This window comes from Thunnus thynnus, chromosome 17 (assembly GCF_963924715.1).
Source record: "Thunnus thynnus chromosome 17, fThuThy2.1, whole genome shotgun sequence".
Taxonomy (NCBI): domain Eukaryota; kingdom Metazoa; phylum Chordata; class Actinopteri; order Scombriformes; family Scombridae; genus Thunnus; species Thunnus thynnus.
The window spans coordinates 5379267-5405510 of NC_089533.1; the positions used below are offsets into that span (position 1 = coordinate 5379267).

Genomic DNA, 26244 nt, shown 5'->3' on the forward strand with positions numbered 1-26244 from the left:
AGAGAAGAAAGAAAGTCAATCTGTGTCTTACATTTACATACGTTTATTGAATACAGATCTTTTCTCAAGTCAGAATAACAAGATAGTAAAAATAGTGAAAACAGTGATATAGTTTCATTATAAAATCAAAGCATTACAAAAATAAGACACTGCAAAGACAAAAGCAGGTATCTCCAAGGACACCACATCTTTGAAAACTGCTTCCACTTTATGAAACAATAGATTAGATCCAACTTTGTCATTGTTCAGAGTATGGGTACAAAGCCAATGAAATGCAGTTAGCATCCAACCAGAAGTGCAAAAATACAGTATTATTTACAGATGAGTGCAGGAAAGTAAGTGCTACAGCATAAGTGATGCTATATCTTCAGAGATAGTTAAGTAAATATCATAAAAAAAACAACAAACATCAAAACACATTTATTTTGGCTACTTGGTGTCTAATAAATGGAGCAGAAAAGGCACCTAGCATTATTCTAATACAATATAATTTAAGTATTGTGCTCTGTAATTAAAACATACACTGAAGCATTGGACATGGTAGAAAATGGCAACTCTTGTGTTAAAAGTAGTTTTCTTATTTTTCACATACTATTCTATATCAAATGTATCACTGAATGGCACATGTAATGCATTATGTGTTTAAACAAGCTTCAAAGTTGGCAAAAAGTATATAAATCCAGTCAAAAATCATACACTCAATACATCAGTTTATGTCATTAGAAATGCAGCTAATTAAGAATTGCTCAAAGACTTAAATGATGTTCAACACTGATCAATGATTTCCAGCTGTTCTACTGTATTACACAAGACTGTTTTTCTTTCACTTTTTCATCCACTTCGTCAGATGGAAATTCCATTTCTGTTTCTTTATCTTTCTTGATCTCCATCTCTGGCTCAAATGGTGTCTCCAGGATAACTTGTTTTTTCTCTGATGTCAGCAGACCCTGACACAGCGAATCGCGAGTTTTCTTCCATGAGTCCATCTCTGAGCTCCAAAGTGCAGCTCTGGCTCTGATGAACTGTGAGACTTCGGTCTTGTTGCCTTTGGCCAGACTGATGCTGTCTTTACAGATGAAGAAGATGTCCATGCCAACGAAAAGAGCATTGAGTGCAATGAGACCAGCCCTGGCTGACTTGGTGAGAGCAAGGGGCCCTTTGACTGCTGCCTGACCAATATCTGGGATATCTGATGCCACTCTGGGTACATTACGTAATGCTTTACCTTCCTGGGCCACCACCTTACCAGCACCTACAATCAGCTCCTCACTTTTCAACATCTTAACAGCAGAGGCAGCATCAGCAAGTGAATCTATGCTTTTTCCAACAAGACCAACTTTACAAAGCACCTTGCTTACTCCCACAGCCACATCTATCTGACTTGCTTCCCTGTTGGTGACCTCGTCCAGACAATCCTGGAGACTCTGCACATCCTCCATGAAGCTCTGGAAGGCTTCACTGGCTTTCTTTTGATATGTGCAGTTGACTCCAATCTCTGTGGCTGTGGTGACAGCGCTGTTAACTCCACTGGTAATTCCCAGCCCCACCCCAGTCATTGTCAGAGCGAGAGACACTCCAGCTGTTACAGGAATTAATGCCAAACCAATGATGGAAAGAACACCTCCAACCGCGCCAACCGAGCTTCCTGCCACACTGGAGATCTTTGCCCCTTTATTCATCCTGTCTAGCTGAACAGCAATCTCCTCCAGGTCATTTAGAAACTGCAGCATCCTGGGCTGTCGTTCATCAAACTCACTGATGAATTGACGACATGATTCCTCCTCGAACAAGAACACCATCCGAAAGTGCTGGTCCATCCTGATTAAGAGAAAAGAAAAAAGAATATATAAGAAGATTACACATCTCAAAAGTCTGAATGAAAATTAGCTTTAAAAGGACAGGTTCACAATTTTTTACGTCCCTTAAAATAACAGTCAGGTGCCCAAATGAACATTGAAATAGGTTTCTCTGGCCATAATCATTTCTCCTGACCATACTGGCCATTAGAAGATCCCTTCATAATGCACTTACAATGTAAGTGAAAGTCCACAAGCCTTCTTCTATGCAAAAACAAAAGTTTATCTCAGTGGGAATTTGATGCTAAAAAGACTGTAAATGTGTCAGATATCAACTTGATAAGACTAACTCAGACTGCTGAAGCCTCATATGAGCATCAGATCAACGTTTAAATGTGTTTTTGCACAAAATGACTGTGCGGACACACTGTGGATTTCGACCTAATCACCAAAGTCATTAGACTACACTGTCTGGGGACCATGAATGTTTCACAGCAAAGTTTATGGCAATCCATCCAATAGTTGTTGACATATTTCAATCTGAAACCAAAGTGGTACATTGACAGTCCGACAGACTGACATTAATATCCACTGCGCTGTTGCCACAAGCATATCTAATAAAATCAAGACAGAGATTGATTTATAGCATTGCTTGGACTGTGACCTTTCTGCAGAGTAGGATGCCATCAAGCAAGCAAACACATACTTTTGCACTGTGCACCTATTTTTGCAGTATTTATCAAACAGTCTTTTGAGGATCATTCATGCTGATTAAATTTACATTATTGTAACTACAGACACTGTGCACAACCGTGCTAACATAATATTTGGGGACAAAACAAACTACAACTACATCGGCTTGAGGCTGAAGCCAATGTGGAAGCACATGCAGTGCAACGCCAGTGATGGCCATTAAATGCTGGCTCCAATTGACTCCCATTCCAGAAGTGTCAACTTCTCTGTAGAAATACAGAGTCAATCATTGTTTTCATCAAAGTCACAATAATTGCTTGATTCAGACCTTTTTATAAATGTGCTGGCAGTCATTTTGGAAATTATTGCTCCGTTAACAAGATTTGAAGACATATAGGAGCCTAGCTTTGGTGTCTGCTGTGTGGGCGTTCATCGACAGCTATGACTGACATTTGGCTCACCTGCTGCTCTGCCCGACTCCAGGATTCACACTCAGTCTGACTATTGTCGCAATATTTCGGTAAGTTTGATGTTACTTGATTATGATACCTGCCCTGTTAGCTACTTTAACTAAATTGTGCTAACGTTACCAAAGTGTGCACCGCTCGGTGTTGCGACAGGGCTTCACACTGGCTCCAATGCAAACAAATAGGTGACATCACACCTCGCTATGCCCATCTTTCTATACTGTGGGTCAAACACAGGAGCATTGCTTACCTGATTTCCTCAAGCTGATTAATGTGACAAAGCATCCTTTGTATGTCATCTTCAGACATATTCACATCAAGGTCTACCACAGTACTCGTAGCCATCTTCAGGGAAAACTCACTGAAACAGCTGTGAAAGAAACAGTTCCACTTACTTTCTACAATAGATATTGTTTCTTTTCCAAATCTGTATATTATTTTAAAGAACAGAATGTGCTGTTGAAAATGAACTGTCAGTTTACCTTTTCTCTAACTTGTCACAGATCTTCTGGGTGGTCTGGATGTATTTGTCCAACTGATATGCGAGCACTTCCACATTCTGGAGTTTGGGAAGGAAGAAGGCCTTTGCATCTCTTTTAAACTGGAGGAGGAGTGGGCAGACCCGCCGTGCAGCAATGATGACAACCTGAACAGTGTCAGGGCTGATCTCTTGGGGCAGATGCGACACCCGGTTCTCCTCATTAAACACATGCAGCGAGGTGACCGCCAGCCTCTCCACTGCATCCAGGAAGCAGTTGAGCTTCTCCAGGCCTCCCAGAGTGTCCTTCAGCACAGCAGCCAGCTCCTGCTCCAGCTTTTCACGCCTGCTGTCTGCAGTCATCTGGGTCGCCTTGCTCTTTATGTATTCCAGAAAAGCCTTGCCTCTCTTCTTTGACTGTTTAACTTGGCTGATGCTCAGGTCGATTTTGTCAGCTCTGTCTTTAATGTCCATAATCATGTTTAACTCTGTTTCCCTCCCAAGCATCCATTTAGAGATCTTCTCACAGAAGCCTCTCACTGTGTCAATGCAGATAAGGGTATCTGTGGTGTACTTGAACAAGGCCTCCTGTAGTTCCTCTCTGTAAGATAAAACAACATCCAGTGTGTGAGATTTCAAAATAAATTCAAACAATCAACATCACTGTTGGAGTAAACCAAAACCCTCCACATTTGCTCTGTGCCAGTACAGGAGAAAGATCTGGCAGAATCTACAGTTCTGCATTTGCTGACAAAATATATTCAGAACTGTTGAAAATTACCTGAAATTTTTTTTAAACCAAAGCCTTAACTATCACCTCACAACAGACATCTGAGTGCCTGGGTACACGGCTCAGTGGTACAGTCCAAAGACTCCAACAGAGTAAAAAACAATTAAACAAAATGTTCCTATGTTAAAATTGCTATAACTCTCAAGGGGTGTACCACAGGGATCTGCACTGGATCCTCTAATGTTTATGATTTACACTGATAACATTGGTTGTCAACTGCTGAGTCTCAGTGTCATGCTGATGTCATCATTATATGTTGTTCTAAAATGTACTGTACACATTTATGACACTCAGCTGCAGTTAGCATTTGTAAAGGTCAATTTATGGTCAGTCAGAACTGGTTCTTGTGACAAATATGTTTATAGCTGTTTCCAAACAGCTTCATTCAAAAGGTGGAGTAAAAAAGCAGACTGTCACTTGACTGTTCACATGAAAAGTGACAAAATTTGTTGTTGTGAAAAAGGAGAAAAACAGAGAGAAATTCAAACCTTGACTCCTTTCTCACTTCCACAGCTGACATACAATGGCATCAAGTGTATGAGAATGTCGGCTTATTTGTTTCGTAAAGTTACAGAAATTGCCGTGCACAAACCTCAATAAAATAATTCAGATTAAACAAAAGAATCATAATTAATAGACATTTTCAACCAGTGATGAAGGGTCACAAGTAGAGATTTCTTTGTTTTAAGGGTCACAAGCCAAAAGGTTGGCACCACTGATTTGCATAATAATAGGCTTTTTTCACTGAGGACATTTTGACATGTCTGAGTAGAAAAAGCATATGTTTAAATAGTAAAATTAATGATGGCTAAATTGAATATAAATGCAGTGTCAAGATCCTGGTATTGTCACAGTCACGCCTTACTGGGGCATCAATGCTATCCTACTGTGACAAATCAAGATGTCAGCTGTGAAAAGGTCCTGTTCAGGGTGTATAACTGTTTTTGTTTGCTGTTGCATTTACACAAACAGACCAGCAGATGTCGCCAGAGCACACATGGTTTCACACTAAGTCACTGAAGCAAATGAGGTCAATGCTTCAGAAAACTTAATTTTTGCCATCATTTTACAACATTCTTTGGGAATAATTATTTGCAGTATAACATATTTTAAACTGTGTGGTGAATTTATATTGATGATTAATACAACAATGTTTAACATAATGTTTAAAAGACATTTATTTCTATATTTACTACTTATATGGGTCAGGCATGTCAGTGCGCACTGAGGGTTTAAAAAAACGATTTGATATTGGATTTTTAACATTTAACATTTTGATAGAATATTTAACAAGCTATTATTATTTGGTAATACTTTCTTTTACCGGTACTTTAATTTTATACTAATTTTTTGGAAATTTCCTGAGTAATTTGCAGGTATTTAACAGTACATTTTTAGGCCACTTTGCAGAAAACTGTCCTCAAATTGGCTACAAATTCTTAGAAAAAACTGAAGAAAGTTGGTTGAGATGGTAACTAACTCATTATATTTAGGTTCATATGTAGGATAGTTGTTTTTAGAAATTCTCAATACACTTAAAAAATTATGACAGAACTGACAGAAATACATTTTAGTATATTCTTTCTTAAACATGCATTTCCCATATAGTACTACCAAATTATATGACCTTTACTCAGTAGCTACTTTTAGGAAATTGTTGAAAAAATTCTCCTGGAAATTTGTAGGAAAGAAAGAGACGTGTAAAATAAAGTGCTACTGAAATTGATGATAAACTATCACTCATTATAGAGTTTTTAATAAACAAGCAAATTAACATATGAACCCAACTAACTATAAGCCAAATTGCACCACCAATTTTGCAAAAACGCCTTAAAATTAATTGTTACACACCTGCAAATTACATAGAATTTTTCTAGGAACATTTGGGAAAAATGTAAGGACCTGTAACATAAAGCATTACCAAATATTTTTTCTTGAGTTTTGGAGTTTAGGTCTGAAAGATCTGTCTGATCAACATACATCCTTTCATCTTTTTTACACTTTTGTTACTTAAGACCTTTCCCTCATTTTCCTTGCAGCAGCAGCAGCTTAAAGATTCAAACTTTACCTTGGCGCAGCCATTTTTCTTCTCTCGGTGTGCTGTTTCCTTATTAGAGCCTTATCATCGTATTACCTGCATGGATAAAAAACAAAATTCAAGATTGGAAATGTGATCGTATACTGTGCTGAAGATCACAACCCATGTGTCAACTGAATCTGATGAAATAACTAAATGACCTGGTTAGCAATCATGCAAGGCAAAACTTTGACAGGTGACACTCAGGTGTGTTAGATTTCGTTTTCCTTTCTCCTCATAAAGTTAAACCACACCCGTTTCTGTATGTAACTCAGTCAGCGTTTATTTGGGAGGCAGAAACTGTGTGTGGTAGCAATAAAAGTGTTTAAAGTCCAGGCAGCAGCACACCTTCACCTGACCAACTCTTTTTACCTGATGCTTCCTTCAAGTGCCTTTGGGAGAAACATAGATAACTTGATGATATAACTCAAAACAAATTGAAATTTCTTCATAAGTATCCTGTGTAGGTATTCTTTGTGATATGTTGTAGGCCTAAACTGACCCTGATGAAGGCCACGAGCCAAAACGCAACTGTTCTTTATAGCATTGGTTCTCAAAGTGGGATTCGGGGACCATCCATAAGTAACACAACGACAGAATTTATGACTAGTTTGGTCATGTATTTCATACACTTTCTGTAATAAAACATCTAAAAGCAAAAATCTAATCAGATGGGGGTCTGTGGTCTAATTTGTGTCAGTTTAGGGATCCTTGACATTAAAAAGTGTGAGAACCACTGCATTGTAGTACAAGTGTTGCTAGACTCTTGACCCCTTCATACTTCTTTCCGTCTTCATGCATCTTTGTTAGTCGGTGAAGTTGTGCCAGAAATCCCTACTCTGCTTTTACTCAAACATTTTCTGCATTGCTGTGCCAAACTTTAACCTTAAAAGAGGTAAAAAAAATAAGTGAAAAATGTTTTTAGGTGCCCTTTGATGTGTAAATAATAATAACAATTATTAATATTATTAATATTATAAATCTAAAAATGATTAATACAATAGAATATGTTACTAATATATTTGATAGTAATATAAAGTAATGATGTCCAAAACTTTTTTTTACTGCATGGTTCAGTAACAGTTCACATATTATAAGTCTTGTATAACACCACCATCTAGTGGTGGAAAGCATCTTTACATCAAAACGTATCATTTTTTTTCCATTTTGAAAAATAGCAAAAAATATGAATTTATGATAATTACTAAAAACATTTTGAAATATGTTTAGATGATGCAATAGATTAAACACTGCTGTAAAACATGCTGGAGATAAGCTGGTAGAAACTTACATTAGATGACCTACAGTAGCCTTTATAAAAACATTGCAAATGTGCTGTGAACAGCGGTGTGTACGCAAGCTGTAGGAGGCAGGGCGGAATCAGTGTTGTTTCCATGGAAATGGGACACCCAGAAGATCTGTATTTGTTCCCAGCTGATCTCAGTTCACTCCTCACACAACTACACGTGGATAACACCTCTGACACATTAAACAGATCTCAGATCTGACTCCAGAGACAACAGAAGACAAATTAAACTGAAAAACAGCAAATTTAATGTTTGAATGCAAAACACTGTCCAGAAAATATCTTCTAAATATATTCTGTATTTTCTCCAGTGCTGTAGGCCTACACATGAATAAACTGGCATTATAAGATTTAGTTTAGTGGATTTATAAAAGTTCATCATTCAGACGCATTAAAATGTGTTAAATATTTCATACTTGTAAATATATAAACACGTGAATTAATTGATATAATGTAAATTCTGAATAATGTTTGTAATAACCTCCACATCACTTTGGCCAGAAGGGAAAGGAAAACATTATTTATTTGACCGACTGTTATATTTTCACTGTTTCCATCCATGAAACTTTGACTCAGTTTGTGATTCTTTGCTGCTGTTCTGTCTTGTTGTTTTCTTACTTACACTTTCTTTTTCTGTGGCTACCAGTTTATGCTTAGTCTGTTTATCTTCTCCTTTGTCTCAGTGTCTTCCTCTGTACAACCAAAATGAACAAGTAAACTTTCTATTCCTGGTTCAATGTTTAATAAAATGATTACACAGCATCTAAGTAAAAGTGTTTCATGGGTCAAAAAGTAGCTTAGACAGAAAACATGATCACTGTTATTAGTCTTTTGAGCCGTTTTTAACCAAACTAACATACCCAAACTCTTATTGGTGAAAGAACATGTCAACCAGTGCAGCAGTTTGACTCACTGACTTGTTTTTATAGTTTTGGACAACAGCAGAGGTCTACAGCACAGAGGAATATAGATAATAGATAATAATAGAAATAATAGATAAATATAGAAAGTCACCCGCGTTATCCTTTAATATAACAATCATTACTGTTTTCAAAATGCAGACATTTTACTTATTATCCCACTATTATTGATAGGATATGACCCTTATATAATGTGTTTATTGTGAGTAGATTAGCCTATTGTTACCCCGTATTACTGTGTTATTACTGAGATGATTATGTATTTTTTCTAATTTTCTACATTTACATTTACATCATGTCAGCTCAGCAGATCTCTTTTGATCCTGCTTAAGAACGAGTTGCAAGCTTGTCATGGTAGCTGTCTGACATTGGGATGCTGCTACACCACATGTATGACGTTTTGTTGCTTTTTGCTTGATTAGTTTAAATTATCACTGCAAATAAAGATTAACAGACTTTTCCCCACTTTTCTTCTATTTGAGGAGGTTTAGGCCACCTTGACTACCATGTGAAATTGTATTTCAGACTTACAGGAAATCAGCATCAGACCTCTGCAGCTGTTACACAGCTGTGAAGGAAGTTGTATACGTGCTGAGTGACTGGACATAATTTTGTGTAGGTTGTCACAAGAGGCCAAGTACAGTATGTTTATGTATAAAAGAAATTTGACTCCAGTTTCTAGTGGCTCTCAATGTACAACAATGTTCAGGAGATACACATGGATATACAGCCAAAACAAGGACAACAAGCTGAACAGAGATATGTAAACATAAATGTATGACTATTATTTACAAGCCAGTAGGTGAAAAAAATAGATATATACATATAGAAACAACAAATGGACAACAACATACAGGTCTATATACAGGTTAACAGTTTCTGTAGATTGTCAACAAGTAGTGTAAAGGTGTGTAAGACTGCTGAAATAAACACTGAATGAAAAATAATTTACTTTTTATACGTATAGTAAGTAGTTATGTCCAGTATATGCAGGTGTACATGTCTGTGAACAGTGTATACAGCCTGCTTAAATATATATTTGACAGTGATGGATGACTGATTTAACTGTTCATCAGTGTGACGGCGAGAGGGAAGAAACTGTGTCTGGTGGTTTTGGTGTAACGTGGTCTGTAGCGCCTACCAGAGAGGAGAAGGTGGAACAGGTTATGTCCAGGGTGTGAGGGGTCTGCAGTGATTAATGATTATGAGTGACGTGTCTGTTAACACAAATGAGAAAAGTCTTCCCACCTCCTGTGTAGGTCCCGCAACTGGCCACATAAAATGAGCATCAGTATTGAGACACAGATCTGTGGTGTAGACTCACTATGCACCAATTCACCAATTTGTCAAGTCCCCGTGTGAATACTGGTCACTAAAATAAGTTGCAATTTGTTCAACAGATAGCAAAGTCTGCATGCCAGAGTAAAAAACGTTCTCTGAAATTGCATGGCTCTATGCATATTCTGAAAACTCCACTTGTTTTGTAACCTAAAGTTGTTCTCTTCAGCAAACTGTCTTTCCAGTCAGTCTGCAAAGATTTGTTTCCATTGATGATACAAATTATAACTTCAAGTTAAAAATTGAATTCACTAATAAAAATGTAAATACAGGATTGGTACCTTGGCACAAGCAGTGACATCACAACCAGTTGGCAGCCAATCATGGTCCAGTATGCAACTTACACAGGTGTGATGTGGAAACTTGAAGCCTCCAGAGCACAAACACTGAGAATGGACTTTACAGTGAAGTAGGAGACATCTTGTGTCCAGTGGTTGAAGTCAAGTCAAAGTAGAGTACTTTAGTAATAAAACTTACCAAACTAAACTAAACTAAACAAGACTAAAAGTTTAAGACAAAGAGAAGAAAGAAAGTCAATCTGTGTCTTACATTTACATAGGTTTATTGAATATAGATACACGATAGTAAAAATAGTGAAAACAGTGATATAGTTTCATTATAAAATCAAAACATTACAAAAATAAGACACTGCAAAGACAAAAGCAGGTATCTCCATGGACACCACATCTTTGAAAACTGCCTCCATTTCATGAAACAATAGATTAGATCCAACTTTGTCATTGTTCAGAGTACGGGTACAAAGCCAATGAAATGCAGTTAGCATCCAACCAGAAGTGCAAAAATACAGTATTATTTACAGATGAGTGCAGGAAAGTAAGTGCTACAGCATAAGTGATGCTATATCTTCAGAGATAGTTAAGTAAATATCACAAAAAAAACAACATCAAAACACATTTATTTTGGCTACTTGGTGTCTAATAAATGAAGCAGAAAAGGCACCTAGCATTATTCTAATACAATCTAATTTAAGTATTGTGCTCTGTTATTAAAACATACACTGAAGCATTGGACATGGTAGAAAATGGCAACTCTTGCGTTAAAAGTAGTTTTCTTATTTTTCACATACTATTCTGTGTCAAATGTATCACTGAATGGCAGATGTAATGCATTATGTGTTTAAACAAGCTTCAAAGTTGGCAAAAGGTATATAAATCCAGTCAAAAATCATACACTCAATACATCAGTTCATGTCATTAGAAATGCAGCTAATTAAGAATTGCTCAAAGACTTAAATGATGTTCAACACTGATCAATGATTTCCAGCTGTTCTACTGTATTACACAAGACTGTTTTTCTTTCACTTTTTCATCTACTTCGTCAGATGGAAATTCCATTTCTGTTTCTTTATCTTTCTTGATCTCCATCTCTGGCTCAAATGGTGTCTCCAGGATAACTTGTTTTTTCTCTGATGTCAGCAGACCCTGACACAGCGAATCGCGGGTTTTCTTCCATGAGTCCATCTCTGAGCTCCAAAGTGCAGCTCTGGCTCTGATGAACTGTGAGACTTCGGTCTCGTTGCCTTTGGCCAGACTGATGCTGTCTTTACAGATGAAGAAGATGTCCATGCCGAGGAAAAGAGCATTGAGTGCAATGAGACCAGCCCTGGCTGACTTGGTGAGAGCAAGGGGCCCTTTGACTGCTGCTTGACCAATATCTGGGATGTCTGACGCCACTCTGGGCACGTTACGTAATGCTTTACCTTCCTGGGCCACCACCTTACCAGCACCTACAATCAGCTCCTCACTTTTCAACATCTTAACAGCAGAGGCAGCATCAGCAAGTGAATCTATGCTTTTTCCAACAAGACCAACTTTACAAAGCACCTTGCTTACTCCCACAGCCACATCTATCTGACTTGCTTCCCTGTTGGTGACCTCGTCCAGACAATCCTGGAGACTCTGCACATCTTCCATGAAGCTCTGGAAGGCTTCACTGGCTTTCTTTTGATATGTGCGGTTGACTCCAATCTCTGTGGCTGTGGTGACAGCGCTGTTAACTCCGCTGGTAATTCCCAGCCCCACCCCAGTCATTGTCAGAGCGAGAGACACTCCAGCTGTTACAGGAATTAATGCCAAACCAATGATGGAAAGAACACCACCAACCGCGCCAACCGAGCTTCCTGCCACGCTGGAGATCTTTGCCCCTTTATTCATCCTGTCTAGCTTAACAGCACTCTCCTCCAGGTCATTTAGAAACTGCAGCATCCTGGGCTGTCGTTCATCAAACTCACTGATGAAGTGACGACATGATTCCTCCTCAAACAAGAACACCATCCGGAAGTGCTGGTCCATCCTGATTAAGAGAAAAGAAAAAATTAAGACAAAGAATATGTAAGAAGATTACACGTCTCAAAAGTCTGAATGAAAATTAGCTTTCAAAGGACAGGTTCACAATTTTTTACGTCCCTTAAAATAACAGTCAGGTGCCCAAATGAACATTGAAATAGGTTTCTCTGGCCATAATCATTTCTCCTGACCATACTGGCCATTAGAAGATCCCTTCATAATGCACTTACAATGTAAGTGAAAATCCACAAGCCTTCTTCTATGCAAAAACAAAAGTTTATCTCAGTGGGAATTTGATGCTAAAAAGACTGTAAATGTAGATATCCACTTGATAAGACTAACTCAGACTGCTGAAGTCTCATATAAGCTTCAGATCAACTTTTAAATGCATTTTTGAACAAAGTGACTGTGTGGACACACTGTGGATTTAGACCTAATCACCAAAGTCATTAGACGACACTGTCTGGGGACCATGAATGTTTCACAGCAAAGTTTATGGCAATCCATCCAATAGTTGTTGACATATTTCAATCTGAAACCAAAGTGGTACATTGACAGTCTGACAGACTGACATTAATATCCACTGCGCTGTTGCCACAAGCATATCTAATAAAATCAAGACAGAGATTGATTTACAGCATTGCTTGGACTGTGACCTTTCTGCAGAGTAGGATGCCATCAAGCAAGCAAACACATACTTTTGCACTGTACACCTATTTTTGCAGTATTTATCAAACAGTCTTTTGAGGATCATTCATGCTGATTAAATTTACATTACTGTAACTATAGACACTGTGCACAACCGTGCTAACATAATATTTGGGGACAAAACAAACTACAACTTCATCGGCTTGAGGCTGAAGCCAATGTGGAAGCACATGCAGTGCAACGCCAGTGATGGCCGTTAAATGCTGGCTCCAATTGACTCCCATTCCAGAAGTGTCAACTTCTCTGTAGAAATACAGAGTCAATCATTGTTTTTATCAAAGTCACAATAATTGCTTGATTCAGACCTTTTTATGAATGTGCTGGCAGTCATTTTGGAAATTATTGCTCCGTTAACAAGATTTGAAGAGATATAGGAGCCTAGCTTTGGTGTCTGCTGTGTGGGCGTTGATCGACAGCTATGACTGACATTTGGCTCACCTGCTGCTCTCCCGGCTCCAGGATTCACACTCAGTCTGACTATTGTCGCAATATTTCGGTAAGTTTGATGTTACTTGATTATGATACCTGTCCTGTTAGCTACTTTAACTAAATTGTGATAACGTTACCAAAGTGTGCTCCGCTCGGTGTTGCAACAGGGCTTCACACTGGCTCCAATGGCAACCAATAGGTGACATCACACCTTGCTATGCCCATCTTTCTATACTGTGGGTCAAACACAGGAGCATTGCTTACCTGATTTCCTCAAGCTGATTAATGTGACAAAGCATCCTTCGTATGTCATCTTCAGACATATTCACATCGAGGTCTACCACAGTATTCATAGCCATCTTCAGGGAAAACTCACTGAAACAGCTGTGAACGACACAGTTCCACTTACTTTCTACAATAGATATTGTTTCTTTTCCAAATCTGTATATTATTTTAAAGAACAGAATGTGCTGTTGAAAATGAAGTGTCAGTTTACCTTTTCTCTAATGTGTCACAGATCTTCTGGGTGGTCTGGATGTATCTGTCCAACTGATATGCGAACACTTCCACATTCTGAAGTTTGGGAAGGAAGAAGATGCTTGCATCTCTTTTAAACTGGAGGAGGAGTGGGCAGACCCGCCGTGCAGCAATGATGCCAACCTGAACAGTGTCAGGGCTGATCTCTTGGGGCAGATGCGACACCCGGTTCTCCTCATTAAACACATGCAGCGAGGTGACCGCCAGCCTCTCCACTGCATCCAGGAAGCAGTCGAGCTTCTCCAGGCCTCCCAGAGTGTCCTTCAGCACAGCAGCCAGCTCCTGCTCCAGCTCTTCACGCCTGCTGTCTGCAGTCACGCGGGTCACCTTGCTCTTCATATATTCCAGAAAAGCATTGCCTCTGTTCTCTGACTGGGTAACATGGCTGATGCTCAGGTCAATTTTGTCAGCTCTGATTTTAATGTCCATAATCATGTTTAACTCTGTTTCCCTCCCAAGCATCCATTTAGAGATCTTCTCACAGAATCCTCTCACTGTGTCAATGCAGATAAGGGTATCTGTAGTGTACTGGCACAAGGCCTCCTGTAGTTCCTCTCTGTAAAACAAAACAACATCCAGTATGTGAGATTTCAAAATAAATTCAAACAATCAACAGTACTGTTAATGTGGAGTAAACCAAACAGCTCCACATTTGCTCTGTGCCAGTACAGGAGAAAGATCTGGCAGAATCTACCGTTCTGCATTTGCTGACAAAAAATATTCAGCACTGAAAATTGCCTGACAGTTTTTTTTAATCCAAAGTCTTAACTGTTGGTTCTCACTACCTGAGCACACAGCCCTGAAGTAGTCCTAACACTCCAACGGAGTAAAAAACAATAAAACAATAAAATGTTTCTATAAAATTGCTATAATTCCCCAGGGGTGTACCACAGGGATCTGCACTGGATCCTCTAATGTTTATGATTAACACTAATAACATTAGTTGTCAACTTTGAGTCTCAGTTTTATGCTGATGTCATCATTATATATTGTTCTAAAATGTACTGTACATGTTTATGACACTCAGCTGCAGTTAGTAAAGGTCTATTTATGGTCGATCAAAACTGGTTCTTACGACAAATGTGTTTATAGTTGTTCCAAATAGCTTCATTCAAAAGGCGGAGCAACAAGCAGACCGTCACGGAGAGGGAAGGGGGATGGGGGCAACACAATATTAAAATACAGGGATAACAGCGCACATTTTCAGACAGTCTCTCTTGTAAGACATTCATAGTGTTGCACTCGACTGTTCGCATGAAGAGTGACAGAAATAGTTGTGTCATGAATGAAAAAGGAGAGCTAGAGAGATTAATAGTAAGTAAAGTAAGTAAAATTTAGTTATATAGAGCTTTTTATAGACGTTAGTCACAAAATGATTTACATTAGCATGATGCAACAAAGAAAGAAATAACAGATGAGGTGACCTCCCAAGTCACTTGATTAAAAAGTGCGAAATAGACAAACACAGTACAATAAAAAACACAGTCTGCAGTATAAAATACACAATAAAAACATAAAAACGCCAACTTGTTTCTTACAGGTTACCCAATTTTGGATCGTCTGCAGACGATCAAGGGCAGAGATACTAAGAGAAGAGAATAGTATGTCACAGTAGTCAATGCAAGAAGAGATAAAGGCATATATAAGCATTTCTAGTTCAACAGATCTCAATTTACTGATATTTCTTAAGTGGAAAAAACAAGATCTGGTCAGCTGCTTTATATGGGTGTCGAACAACGAGGATTGATCAAATATTTCCCCTAAATTGCGTAGGTTGGAGTGGGCAGCGGAGGAAAGAGGCTCAATACTTTTCATAATCACAGGGGCAACCTTTTCTGGGGCAAAAACCAGAACCTCTGTCTTGTCAGCACTGAGCTGTAGAAAATATTCTGCCCTCCAGTCTTTTCCACCTTCCAACAAGCATGTCTGAGGGAGTATAAAGCAACCTTTAGTGTCAGCTGAGTTTTTAATGTTCTTAAATGACAGAAATAATCAATTCTGTTCTGAGCCAGAATTTTTGCTAGCTGATAATAATGCCCATAGCAGGAAAAGCTCACACTTAACACAAATACACATATAGACACATATACTTTATTTATACACACATTGATTAAAATATAACCACAAGGCCCACCTATATATATAGGCTTATATGTTCTACCCCTCCGAGGTCACAAGATTAACCTGAAGGCTTGTGAAATGATTAACAGGGATGGAAAAGCAGCAAATATTTCCACTACACAAAATTACATTCATTTGTTATGTTCCTTTAATATTTTCTTTTTACTTGCTTGTGAAATAATGTATTATTTTACCTCTTCAGGCCCCAATATAACCAGTGGCGATGGGTCACAAGTAGAGATTGACTTTGTTTTAAGGGTCACAAGCCAAAAAGGTTGAGAACAACTTTTCTACATAATAATAGGCCTTTTCATGGAGGATATTTTGACATGTAAATGACATGTAAATAATAAAATGAATGATGACTAAATTCAATGTAACTGCAGTGTCAAGATCCTGGTCACAGTTTACTGGGGCTTCAGTAACATCTGTAACACGTGTGCTTTTCCTACCATGACAAATACAAATGTCTGCTGTGAAAAAGGCCTACAAAGGGTGTATCACTGTTTTTTGTTTGCTGTTGCATTCACACAAATACACCAGCAGATGCAGTCCTGGACCACATTGTAGGACCGCCTACTCAACCAACCGTCCTCTATTTTCCGTCAGACTAGGCAGGGAATTGCATTGCTGCCTCCGGGTCCAAAGCTGTTCAACTTGTTTGATAACAGGATGAACAAATAATTAATTTGTTTTTCATGTGAATTAAAAAAAAGTAATCCACCTCCCGTTTTTTTCCTGTTTCTGTTCCCTTAACCCTTAACCGGTTCTCTCTCTCTCTCTCTCTCTCTCTCTCTCTCTCTCTCTCTCTCTCTCTCTCTCTCTCTCTCTCTCTCTCTCTCTCTCTCTCTCTCTCTCTCCTCTCTCTCTCTCTCTCTCTCTCTCTCTCTCTCTCTCTCTCTCTCTCTCTCTCTCTCTCTCTCTCTCTCTCTCTCTCTCTCTCTCTCTCTCTCTCTCTCTCTCTCTCTCTCTCTCTCTCTCTCTCTCTCTCTCTCTCTCTCTCTCTCTCTCTTTTGCAATTAACATATGAACCAAACTATAAACCAAATTTGAACCAAACTGCATCACCAATTTTGTAAAATGTTCTAAAAATAACTGTTACATACCTGCAAATTACATAGAAATTTTCCAGGAAAACATACTTCCGCCATTTTGACACTTTGTTGTTACAGTATTAAAAGCCTTTCCTTCATTTTCTGTGCAGTAGCAGCAACTTAGAGATTCGAACTTTACCTTGGCGCAGCCATTTTTCTTGTCTCGGTGTGCTGTGTCCTTGTTAGAGCCTCACCATCGTATTACCTGCATGGATAAAAAATAAATAAATAAGGATTGTGATCGTTAACTGTGCTGGAGATCACAACGCATGAGTTGAGTCCACTGAATCTGTTGAAATGATTAAATCACTTGGTTAGTAATCATGCAAGGCAAAATTTCCATGGGTGTGACTCAACTGTTACTTTCGTTTTCCTTACTTCACATCAACAAGTTAAAACATGCCCGTTTCTGCACGTAACTCATTCCAGACTTATCAGTCAGCTGAGTTTATTTAGGAAGCTGAAACTGTGTGTGATATCGATTAAAGTTTAAAGTCCAGGCAGCAGCACACTTTCACCTGACAAATGCTTACCTGATGCTGCCTTCAAGTGCTGTCGGGAAAACACAAATTACTTAATGATATAACCCAAAGCAATAATAAATATAATTGAAATCTCCCCATAAGTATCCTGTGTAGGTGTTCTTTGTGGTGTGTTGTACGCCTAAACAGACACTGCTGAAGGCAATGATCCAAAACGCGCTTGTTCTTTATAGCAGTGGTTCTCAAAGTGGGGTCTGGGGACCTCCAGGGATCCTTGAGAGGGTTTCAGGGGTTCCCCAGCAAAAAGGGGAATAATTTCTTTTCACTGTAATTCCATCCATAAGTAACACAACGACTGTTTTGGTCATGGGTTTCATACGCTTTCTTTAATAAAACATCTAAAAGTAAAAATCTAAATCAGATGGGGGTCTGTGGTCTAATTTGTGTCAGTTTAGGGGTCCTTGATGTGAAAAAGTTTGGAGTCTTGACCCCTTCATATTTCTTTCCTTTTTCATGCATCTTTCTTAGTAGGTAAAGTTGTGCCAGAAATCCCTACTCTGCTTTTACTCAAACATTTTCTGCATTGCTGTGCCAAACCTTAACCTTAAAAGAGGTCAAAATAATGTGTAAATTAAAAATTAAAAATCTAAAAGCTTATAGTACAATAGTATATGTTCAGAACTGTTCAGCAACAGATCACATATCATAAATCTTGTACAACAGTACCATCTAGTGGTAGAAAGGCATCTTTACATCAAAACTTATCTCCTTTTTCCTTTTTGCAAAAAAGAAAAAATATGAATTTATGATAATTACTAAAAGAGATTCTGAAATATGTTCAGATGATATAATAGATTACTCACTGATGTGAACCCTGCTGGAGATAAGCTGGTAGAAACTTACATTAGATGACCTACAGTAGCCTTTATAAAAGCACTGCAAATGTGCTGTGAACAGCGGTGTGTACACACAGGCTGTAGGCCTAAAATCAGTGGTTTCCATGGAAACGAGACATCCAGAACATCTGTATTTGTTCCCAGCTGATCTCAGTTCACTCCTCACACAACTACACGTGGATGACACCTCTGACACATTAAACACATCTCAGTTCTGACTCCAGAGACAACAGAAGACAAAATAATTGTGAACTGAAAAACAGAAAATTTAAGGTTTTGAACGCAAAACACTGTCCAGAAAATATCTTCTAGTTATTTTCTGGGTTTTCTCCAGTGCTGTAGGCCTACACATGAATAAACTCACATTATGGGATTTAGTTTAATGGATTTATAAAGCTTCATCATGCAGACACATTGAGACATAAACGGAGTGAAAGACATTTTTAATGCTGACAGTCTTACTGTAAGTAAAGTAGAGACATAAAGATAGTGGTCATTTAGTTTTTCATGCTCTCTGCATTTATTTATCTCATTTATTTTAGGAATAAATTAAAAAGCATTGAACATTTTATGAATCTGAATATAAGGAAAACAATACATCTGTATTCAAGAGGATTTACTTTTTAAACTGTAATATAATTTATTGGGAATGGGTAACGTTTTAAATCTTTATTTCTCAAACACATCTGTAGTAAAAACATGGAACTACTGTATTAACATTTTGTAAAATTAGCTGATTTGAGCAGTCTTGTCTTGCAAGAAGCAAGATTGTTGAAATAAAAAGGAGAATTCTTTTGGCTATGAGTTTGTAAATGTTAACGGCCTCGTTATGGTCAATTGGGACGTCCTTCTCAATGGACAACAGCAGAAGATCGGAGAGCTTTTCTTCTCCACATCTGTTTCTAAGCTTTTTATTCACATCCTTATATACATGATTCTAACAGTAATATATATAGACAGTAGCTCATTGGGCAATATTGCATGATATTTATCTAAAAACTGGAACATTTAGTTGGAGGACGCCCAGATGAAAAAAAGCTGGTTTGATAAGTCTCAGACAGAAGGTGTGGAAAGCTTTGGGAAAAACAGGCTGTAATAGTTCATTGGGCCATATTGCATGATATCGCCCCCTGAGCTAATATAATGCATTTATTGAAAAGCTGGGGATTGTGCATCTAGTGGGAAGAGGCCAAGATTAAAACAAGTGTCTCAGATTAAATAAATTATAGAAAAAATGCTGTAAAACCTTATTAGTCCATATTTCATGGTTTTAATCTATAAAAATAGGGAATATGCGCGCAGTAGGTGGACTCAGAGATGAACAATAAAGCTAGTTTGAAATATAAATGTACTTTACAGACAGTCCCTAACTTCAGCCTGTTATTTTCCTTGTATCAGTTTTATTCTTTAATGCACAACAAATCTGGTGAGGATTGATGATCTTACGCAACAATTATTGAGGGTTAACATGGTCGAATGTCTTAATATCCAACATCAAAACCGCTATATGATGTTTCCTGTGCAACCAGTGGTGTGTAGAGTACTGAAATGTTTTTACACGAGTAAAAGTACAATTACTCCCATAAAAAATACTCAAATCAAAGTAAAAAAATTACCATTTCACAAACCTACTCAACTAAAAGTATAAAAGTACTTGGTCAATAAACTACTCCAAGTACAAGTTATCTCGTGTTTAATATTGTTTAGTGTGTCATTTTATGCAAGTACAAGCCACATCTCAAGTCTTTGATGAAGAGTGTGAGTCAAGTCTCTTTTTGGAATAATAAGTGTTAATCCACTGTGCAACATGGTTATTTCTAGGCACTTTGCTTTACATGTTTATTATCTGTAATTTAGCTATTACTTTTGTTTTTATTTATTTTACTTCATTTTTTTTAATCTATATGAAGGTATCGCTTTAAAATATCATACATGCTAGCTGTCTAGCCTGCTATTGTTGCCTGTATGTGTTGTTATCTGTATATGGACATGTAGCAAACTAAACCACTTGCTTTGATATGAAGGGCGCTACTTATGATTTGCCTCCTCCAATAGCACAGGAACTCAATAGAATATGATTATTCCTAAAGCATAATCTTTACAGTGTAAAGACTCATTGTGGTCATAACATGGGAGCGGCGCATTGTTGAGGCGCGTGCGTCACGCGGAAACCCCAACAAGACTGTTTCATCCGCCCATATTTGCTCTTTGCCTGTGTGTGTTTCCTGAATAGATAACAACTGGAAGCCCGCTGAGTGAAAGCCAAGCTGAGTTTCACCGGTCACATTCTTTTTAATGAATTCACCATCATTCATCGCTATAAAACAAATAACAACTAATGCGAATTAGAGAAAAGAAATAGATTAACGAGAGGATTCTGTTAATATATCAGAATCATACAGTGATCGTCTGATTTAGATGTTTATACAGTGTGAAGCCTGCATCTGTTCTGCATAGACTTTTTTTTTTTAATACGCCCTTCAAAGAAAGTGAAAGTTGTGAAAAGGGTTGCAGGGTGCACAGTGGCACAATGTGTAGTTACTGGATTTGAATAACTGTTACATTCGTAAAACAACCAAACTTTAAATTGAAAAGTTATTTGCCTGATTTTCTCATTTTTTGCATTTTTCTAGCTCATTATTATCTGGCACAAAGCAAAGGAGACAAGTTAAAGCTCTGTTACGTAACCGAGCGCACACAGCTTGGATGACAACTCATTTCAGTTAATGTAATAAAATGCATAATAGATTCATAGTAGATACAACTACAGACTAGTTGTAACGAAGGTATAAATGGCAAATGGAGTGAAGTTAAAAGTAGATTACTGGCCTAAAATATACTAAAGTAGAAAGTAAAAGTGCCGTTTTAAAAGAGAATGGGAAAAGTTACTAAAAAGGTCCTTAAAAAGGTCCTAAAAAACTCTTTTTTAAATCATTTGCGTTACTTGTAACGAGTTACTACCCAGCCCAGTGTGCAACGTATTAAAACCAGTACAGGCCTACTGGTGCGGTAAAAGACGGCGCTTTTTGTGGCAAAGATTGAAATAAAACACTATTTATGGCGTTTAAAGGATCATATTGACATTTGAAATAATAGTAGCCTAATTTTTTTTTTGGTGAAACAAACAAACAAACAAACAAGGAAAGAAAAGAAAGCAGGGGATTAAGGAAAGAGGACGCAGATTGAGTTGATCATTCTCTAGTTTTCCTGTTAGAAACAGAAATAAAACAAAAAAGATAACATGAAAAAGTTATAAAATGCAAAGCGAAAGATGACAAATCAGAAGTGTGACTCACTCTCTCCCTCACACACACACACACACACACACACACACACACACACACACACACACAAAGCAGCATGTGATTGTTTGTGTCCTGCTGCCACATCCGCTGCTCAGTGTCCGTACACCACCTGTAACTGTAAACAAACCAACACACTGACACTGACTGACACTGACATCACACACTCAGCTGATAACCACGTGACAGTGTGGACAGATGTAAATATCTGGGAGTTTACAAACCTTCGTTGTTTTTAGTTCAATTGTTTCAGACTCTGATTCGTTTCCCCCGTTGCAAAGCTTCATCAGAGCAGGTCTGGACACACCGGTGAGGTCCAAACAAGACAACCGTACTGAGACACCGATGACGTGGTCTGGGTCCGGTCGGTCCGGTCACGTCAACGATGTTCCACTAACAGTTTCTATTCTGCAACTTTGGGTTTTATAAACTCTTCATCGTCGTCTTCGTGTTTATTGGCGGATCGCAGCGTAAAAGCTGCACAGCGCCTCCTGCTGCATCGGAGTATGTAGAGTATGCAGAGTGACAGGTGTTTTACAATTGTTAACATGCATTTCTCAATACTGAGCAGTGGTGGAAAGTAACTAAGTATATTTACTCAAGTACTGTACTTAAGTACAATTTTGAGGTACTTGTACTTTACTTGAGTATTTATATTTGATGCTACTTTATACTTCCACTCCACTCCACTTCAGAGGGAAGTATTCTACTTTCTACTCCACTACATTTATTAAACAGCTTTAGTTACTTTTCAGATGAAGATTTGACACAATGGATAATATAACAAGCTTTTAAAATACAACACATTGTTAAAGATGAAACCAGTGGTTTCCAACCTTTTTGGCTTTTGACGTCTTACAAAAAGCAGTGTGTAGTCGGGGTCACATTTCACATGTCTATGAGTTGTTAACAGCTCCACCAAATAGTGATTTTTCCCTCTAAACTTCTTACATGCTTTCATTTCAATAAATGTTCAAATGATCCAATATTTCAGCAAAAGTCAAAGATTAGAGAAAAAGTCTAGAAACTGAAAACAGATTTGTGTATCTGAACTTTGTTTTTTCTTCTTTCCTCTCCCATTAATCATCTCACGACCCCTCAGATTTATCTGCTGACCCTTTGGAGAGGCCCCGCCCCTAGGTTGGGAACCACTGGACTAAACCAGCTAACTGTATATAAAGTAGTGGAAACTAGCTCCACCTCCAGCAGCTACAACAGTAACATGCTGCTCTAACACTGATGCTTCACTATTAATAATCTAATGATGTCATATATAATAATATATCAGTCAGAGGGACCAAACCACTACTTTTACTGCAATACTTTAACTACATCAAGCTAATAATACTTGCTGTATTGATACTTTTACTTAAGTAAAGGATCAGAATACTATTATTCCACCACTGATACTGAGTTCACTTTTATAAAACTCTTCCACACAGTCAGCACAACAGAAGTCAATGTGAACTAAACTTTGAAGAAGTTTAGTCTCCACATTTTAATTTATTATTTTGCATGAAAACCATCAAATGTAAGAGCACAAAATGAGATAACTAACAACGGTTAAACTCTATGTGTAATGTGAGTACTGCAAAACAACATGGTGCTCAGCTGACTTTCCATCAATAAATAAAGGTTGAGAGAATACTAATGTCCTCTACGGCATTGCAGCACAAACTGCAGCGTTACTGCAGCGACCTGAGGCCAGGTGAGCATCTTTCACTGAGGTGAGATGGAGGTGGACGCCCCGTGAATTTCACACTGAGACTTTTGGACAAGCACCCAGGGACACTGTACCTGGACTGAACCCAGAGGCCGTCATACATATGGAGCAGCGGCAGCAGCATGTATGGTGCTGGGAGCTGAGCGAAGGGCAGTGTGTGTATGTGTGTGAGAGAGAGTGTGTGTGTGTGTGTGTTAGAGAGAGAGAGGGGGTTGGCAGTGCAGGGACAGCCATGTCAAAACGCTCACTCAGCTGCATTCGGCTCAGCGCAGGCACCCGGGGATCAGGGTGGAAACGCTGCTGACATGGCAGTGTCCTCACACGCAACATAGCAGCAAAACATCGACAGAACACACAGTAACACAGCAGAACACACAGTAACACCGCGTGAGTACTACTGCACATCTGAAAAAAAAACTGGTATAAAGCCTCCTGTGTCTCCAGAGGGAGCTGCTGTGTGAAATCTGATAAATTGCCTTAAGTGATGTCACTCGAGTCAGCGTCGGCTGGGGCTGAAGACTACAAGTTTTTAAAATGAAAATGAATCTGGGGTTGTGGAGTTAGAAAGAAGTGAGGTTAGCAGACCTTTGTAGCTGCTCCCCATCTCTGCTGGAGGCTCCAGGCTACATTAGCCGCTACTAGCATAACACACCCAAATCTGTACAGTCGAGTGAATCGAGTCATTATGCATTGTGGGTAATGTAGATTTAATGTAAGTGCCAGATTTTGACAAGAAAGAATAATGTGTGAAATAAAAAGGATGATATCTCTGGTTCTGCTGCATCAATTTTCATGAAATGTACCAAATTTGACTATAATTGCCCAAAAATTTATTGTTTTGGGTCTCTTTTTGTTGTTTTTGTTGTGTATCAGTTTTATCATAAGCTTTTTTTTACCCTGAAAGTTACAAAAGTGTGTGAGAAATATATTTTAAGTATGCAAATAATCCAACGAAAAAATAATGAAGAGCACAAAATCACGTTCGTTGCCAGCTTCAATTCCAAAAAACATATATATTACGTATCGTTAAAAACCTTCTAACTGCTCGCTGTGCAATGTAAAGTTTGCCTTCCTGGTTTTGCCTTTTTAGAGGGAAGAAATGTTTTTAACCCTGGAGACCAGAGGACCCTTGGGTGCTTCCTCACCCAGAGACTCACACTAATCAGGTTCAATTACTGAAGATAGAAACTAACGTTCAAAGTGCGACCACCTTAAAGACAGCTTCTGTTTTTTTCCCCTCCTTCTCCCCTCTTTTACCCCAGAGCACAATTTACTGGAAGCGTTCCCTGAGCCAATGCTCGAGGGGTCCTCTAACAAGGCCCCAATTAGGGCAGGATTTCCAGCTTGCTGAGTTAATGTCAGATTGGCATAAAGAGTCCACGTGGGACCAGTGTGGGTGCGGGCCTGGGACCTGATTTGCGCATCCTCCTCGCCTGTCAGGGATAATTGTTTAATGAAAGCGAAGGGTGTCCCAAATCCTGGCAGAGAGGAATAATCAGAGAGGTCTTTAGTCAGAGCTCAAGGTCTCTCTTCAGGGAAAAGCGTTAGTATCTGCAAGAGAGATTTTGCTGCACAGAGGGCTTATTTTCCTGTGGAATGAACGCTGGTTTCATAATGTAGTTGTTGAGGAGGAGACTTCATAAAAAATGACAACCCCAGACCTGAAAACCTCAACAACACACTAGAGATCTTTGGATCCGTTCCTGGCTGTCACTGTTCAGAAAACGTATGTGCCGTAGTCCACTTAGTCCTGCATAGTTTAGGACGAGACTAAATGCAATTTTGAGGTATTCCTACTTGAGTATTTCCATTTTGCGCTGATTTATACTTCCCCTTCACTACATTAAAGGGGACATATCATGCTTTTTGTGATTGTCTGTCGTTTTTATACTGTTATGATGTCGGATGTCTACATTAAACATGGTTAAAGTTCCAAAACTTGAGATGAATGTATGTAAAAATGTATGTTGAAAGTCAAAAGTCACGGCTTCAACCTGCACTGAAAGCTTCATTTGTAATATCACCTTTATTTCATCATCGAACTGACGTCAGATAGCCTTTGTTGCTAAAGTTGTTCAACGGGTTGTTCACATTGTCCACTTGCATTTTTCTGATTGGATTTGGGCTCAAACATGTACAGATTTATTTGAGAAGTTTCCATTTCGAGTAAAGAACAAGAAAAAGAAGTGAAATCCTACTACTGTTGTTTGTTTACGTAGCCTCCGGACCTGAGGGGCAGCTTCTGGACGATGACCAATCAGATCACAGTGGGCTCATTTGGAGGCGGGCCTTAAAGAGACAGGAGCTAAAACAGCCTGTTTCAGACAGAGGCTGAACTGAGGGGCTGCATAAAGAGCCAGTATAAGATAAATAAGGAGTTTTTAACTTTAAATCAAGCAAAGATATTCTGTTAGAGCCCCAGAATATAAATATAGACCTGGAAATGTGCAGAATATTTCCCCTTTAAATCATTCAAAACCTGTGAACATCCAAGAAATGATGAGGCATTTTTATACATCAAACTGCCTAAAAGTAGTTAAATTAACTCCACCTCAAGTTGCTACAACATTAGAATTGTAGCAACTTAACTTAACATACACTTTACTGATAATATATCTCTATTTTTACTTACATTTCTTCATTTTGTTGTGGCCTTCCTATTCCTCATTATTTTTATTTAATGTAATTCTGTTGATCTTTGTACGAACTTTTAGCTTCCTCTTCTGCACAAGTATTTGTTTACTTTAAATGTATATATGACTGAGTATATGTACGTAAAAG

General features: G+C 38.4%; 2 protein-coding genes across 3 annotated transcripts; both read right to left on the bottom strand.

Annotated features, from left to right (window-relative positions):
* Window positions 1–27: 27 nt before the first annotated feature.
* Window positions 28–7676, bottom strand: LOC137168137 (uncharacterized). Of its 2 annotated transcripts, none has more exons than XM_067570631.1 (5): window positions 7593–7676; window positions 6293–6358; window positions 3439–4035; window positions 3207–3326; window positions 28–1818 (listed from the first exon to the last, which is right to left on the bottom strand). In XM_067570631.1, exons 2-5 carry the CDS (start codon window positions 6304–6306, stop codon window positions 795–797), a joined length of 1755 nt encoding a protein of 584 aa, XP_067426732.1. In that variant the 5' UTR covers window positions 6307–6358; window positions 7593–7676; the 3' UTR covers window positions 28–794. The 2 variants fall into 2 exon arrangements, with proteins under 2 accessions (XP_067426732.1, XP_067426731.1); XM_067570630.1 differs by lacking the exon at window positions 7593–7676 and adding an exon at window positions 6463–6543.
* Window positions 7677–10410: 2734 nt separating this feature from the next.
* LOC137168136 (uncharacterized) lies at window positions 10411–22202 on the bottom strand. The gene is made up of 5 exons (XM_067570629.1): window positions 21965–22202; window positions 17200–17265; window positions 13805–14401; window positions 13573–13692; window positions 10411–12178 (listed from the first exon to the last, which is right to left on the bottom strand). The coding sequence occupies exons 2-5, from the start codon at window positions 17211–17213 to the stop codon at window positions 11155–11157; spliced, it is 1755 nt and encodes a 584-aa protein (XP_067426730.1). The 5' UTR covers window positions 17214–17265; window positions 21965–22202; the 3' UTR covers window positions 10411–11154.
* Between the last annotated feature and the right edge of the window lie 4042 nt (window positions 22203–26244).

What these genes read in the sequence shown, in the direction of transcription:
- LOC137168136 (XM_067570629.1), bottom strand. An exon ending in TGTGACACATTAGAGAAAAG is followed by an intron (nt 13,693 to 13,804) that starts GTAAACTGACAC and finishes TGTCGTTCACAG; the next exon opens with CTGTTTCAGTGAGTTTTCCC. An exon ending in AATCAGCTTGAGGAAATCAG is followed by an intron (nt 12,179 to 13,572) that starts GTAAGCAATGCT and finishes TCTCTTAATCAG; the next exon opens with GATGGACCAGCACTTCCGGA.
- LOC137168137 (XM_067570631.1), bottom strand. An exon ending in TGTGACAAGTTAGAGAAAAG is followed by an intron (nt 3,327 to 3,438) that starts GTAAACTGACAG and finishes TTTCTTTCACAG; the next exon opens with CTGTTTCAGTGAGTTTTCCC. An exon ending in AATCAGCTTGAGGAAATCAG is followed by an intron (nt 1,819 to 3,206) that starts GTAAGCAATGCT and finishes TCTCTTAATCAG; the next exon opens with GATGGACCAGCACTTTCGGA.